The sequence below is a fragment of the Vigna radiata genome, chromosome 6 (genome assembly GCF_000741045.1).
Source record: "Vigna radiata var. radiata cultivar VC1973A chromosome 6, Vradiata_ver6, whole genome shotgun sequence".
In the NCBI taxonomy this organism is placed as follows: domain Eukaryota; kingdom Viridiplantae; phylum Streptophyta; class Magnoliopsida; order Fabales; family Fabaceae; genus Vigna; species Vigna radiata.
The window spans coordinates 28,912,826-28,914,541 of NC_028356.1; the positions used below are offsets into that span (position 1 = coordinate 28,912,826).

General features: G+C 33.6%; 1 protein-coding gene across 1 annotated transcript in view; it reads right to left on the reverse strand.

Annotated features, from left to right (window-relative positions):
* LOC106763678 (protein FAR1-RELATED SEQUENCE 5-like) overlaps positions 1–1,409 on the reverse strand; it is a 3,304-nt gene extending 1,895 nt beyond the window's left edge. Inside the window, exons 1-2 of the mRNA XM_022782222.1 lie at positions 271–1,409; positions 21–188 (exon numbers count right to left, since the gene is read on the reverse strand). Of these exons, the coding sequence (XP_022637943.1) occupies positions 21–188; positions 271–1,409 (1,307 nt within the window). The remainder of the gene's footprint in view (positions 1–20; positions 189–270) is intronic.
* Between the last annotated feature and the right edge of the window lie 307 nt (positions 1,410–1,716).

Genomic DNA, 1,716 nt, shown 5'->3' on the forward strand with positions numbered 1-1,716 from the left:
GCCCAATAAGTTGTCTATACCTGTATCCTTTAAAAAGGTCACTTGTGAGCAACCGACTTTTTTCAAATGACGTCTTAATCTTGTTGTGTTGTATGGTAACGAAGTTATGAATACTATCCCAACAAGAACACAAATCACCCATACTATTGCTCAGAATTGTCTTCAAACTCGCATGAGCAGACTCAACCCTGAAATAAAAAAAATAACATCAACAAGTGCAAATAAATATTTATCTACAAAACNAATAAATAAAATAACATTACAACATACCTGTTTGTGGTTGTGTTTCCTAAATGCATTACTTTGTTNGTCCATACCTTTACAAAATATGTACTGTACGGAATAATCCAATTCTCATTCACATATTCAAAGAACAAAGGCCATTCACTGCTCGCGTATTGAAGACCATTCACATACTCAGCAAACAACCTCTCATCAGCGCAATCCATCACATTTTCCCATGCACACATCAACACATCCCAAGCCTCTTTAGAACGAACTAACATTTTGCATTTAGCTAAAACATTTTTATGGATGTGGAACCGACATAACATCTTATATGACCCAGGGAATACATTTGNAATGNCATTCATCAAAGCCAAGTCTCGATCAGTGACAATGACTTTAGGACTACCCTCAGATGTTATAAATAAACCTTTCAGCTTTTCCAAAGCCCATGTGAAATTACTCTGCCTTTCATTAGACAAGAAAGCAAATGCTGCTNAGAAGGTCAAACCTGTACACGTCATGCCCACAATCTCAAGCAACGGAAGTCTATATCTATTTGTTTTATACGTGGAATCCATCATAAATACAACATTAAATGAGTTTAACAATTTCACCGCATCAGGATGTGTCCAAAACATGTCAGTAATAACCTTTGAATCGTCGGCACACCTACTCCAATGAACGTACTTATCCCGGTCCAACAACATCATAAGTTGTTGTAGTTCAGTTCTGGACCCTCTTAATGATCGTTTATACGTTTGCCTTGCGTTGTAGATTTGATTAATCGTTGTGACATTTCGATCATTGTTTTGTTTAAGGGTTAATAAAATATTTGCAGGTGTAACTTTACTCTTTGTCATATCAACCAGTAATGACTTCTCACTCATATTTAACCTGCCAGCATAAGGGTGTCCAACTAAAGTTTCAGCCAGCTCATGATTGTGATGTCCACACATCACATTCAACACCCATCCATCTCCATCTGAACATGGTCTACCCTTTAATCTAAATGGACACTCACATTTACGAGTGCCATATACACTAGGCAATGCATCGACTTTGTATTTCCGGTATTTCCTTCCTCTTTCACATCCAAGTTTGACGAACGTTTTTCTTCCCCGTACACCAGTAGCTTTATCAGATCTTATTATTACCACAACAAATCCTAAATCATAAACCATTCCTCTTACCCAATTAATTAAGTGCTCCCGTGAATCAAATATTTTACTTGTGGTAAAATTATTTGTCAAATCTTTTTCTACAAGTAAACTAGAACCAACTTGAGAATCCACGTGAAGATATTCATCCATTTTAAATAATAATCACCTATAAAATTATAATAATTCTTATTAACATAATTAATAATTAATCAAACAAATATAAAAATATTAATATAACTAAATTATATATTTCATATAATTAAAGTAATAAGTAATTTTTTATATAATTATAAAATTCTTAAACAATTAAAATAGAAATAAAAAATAT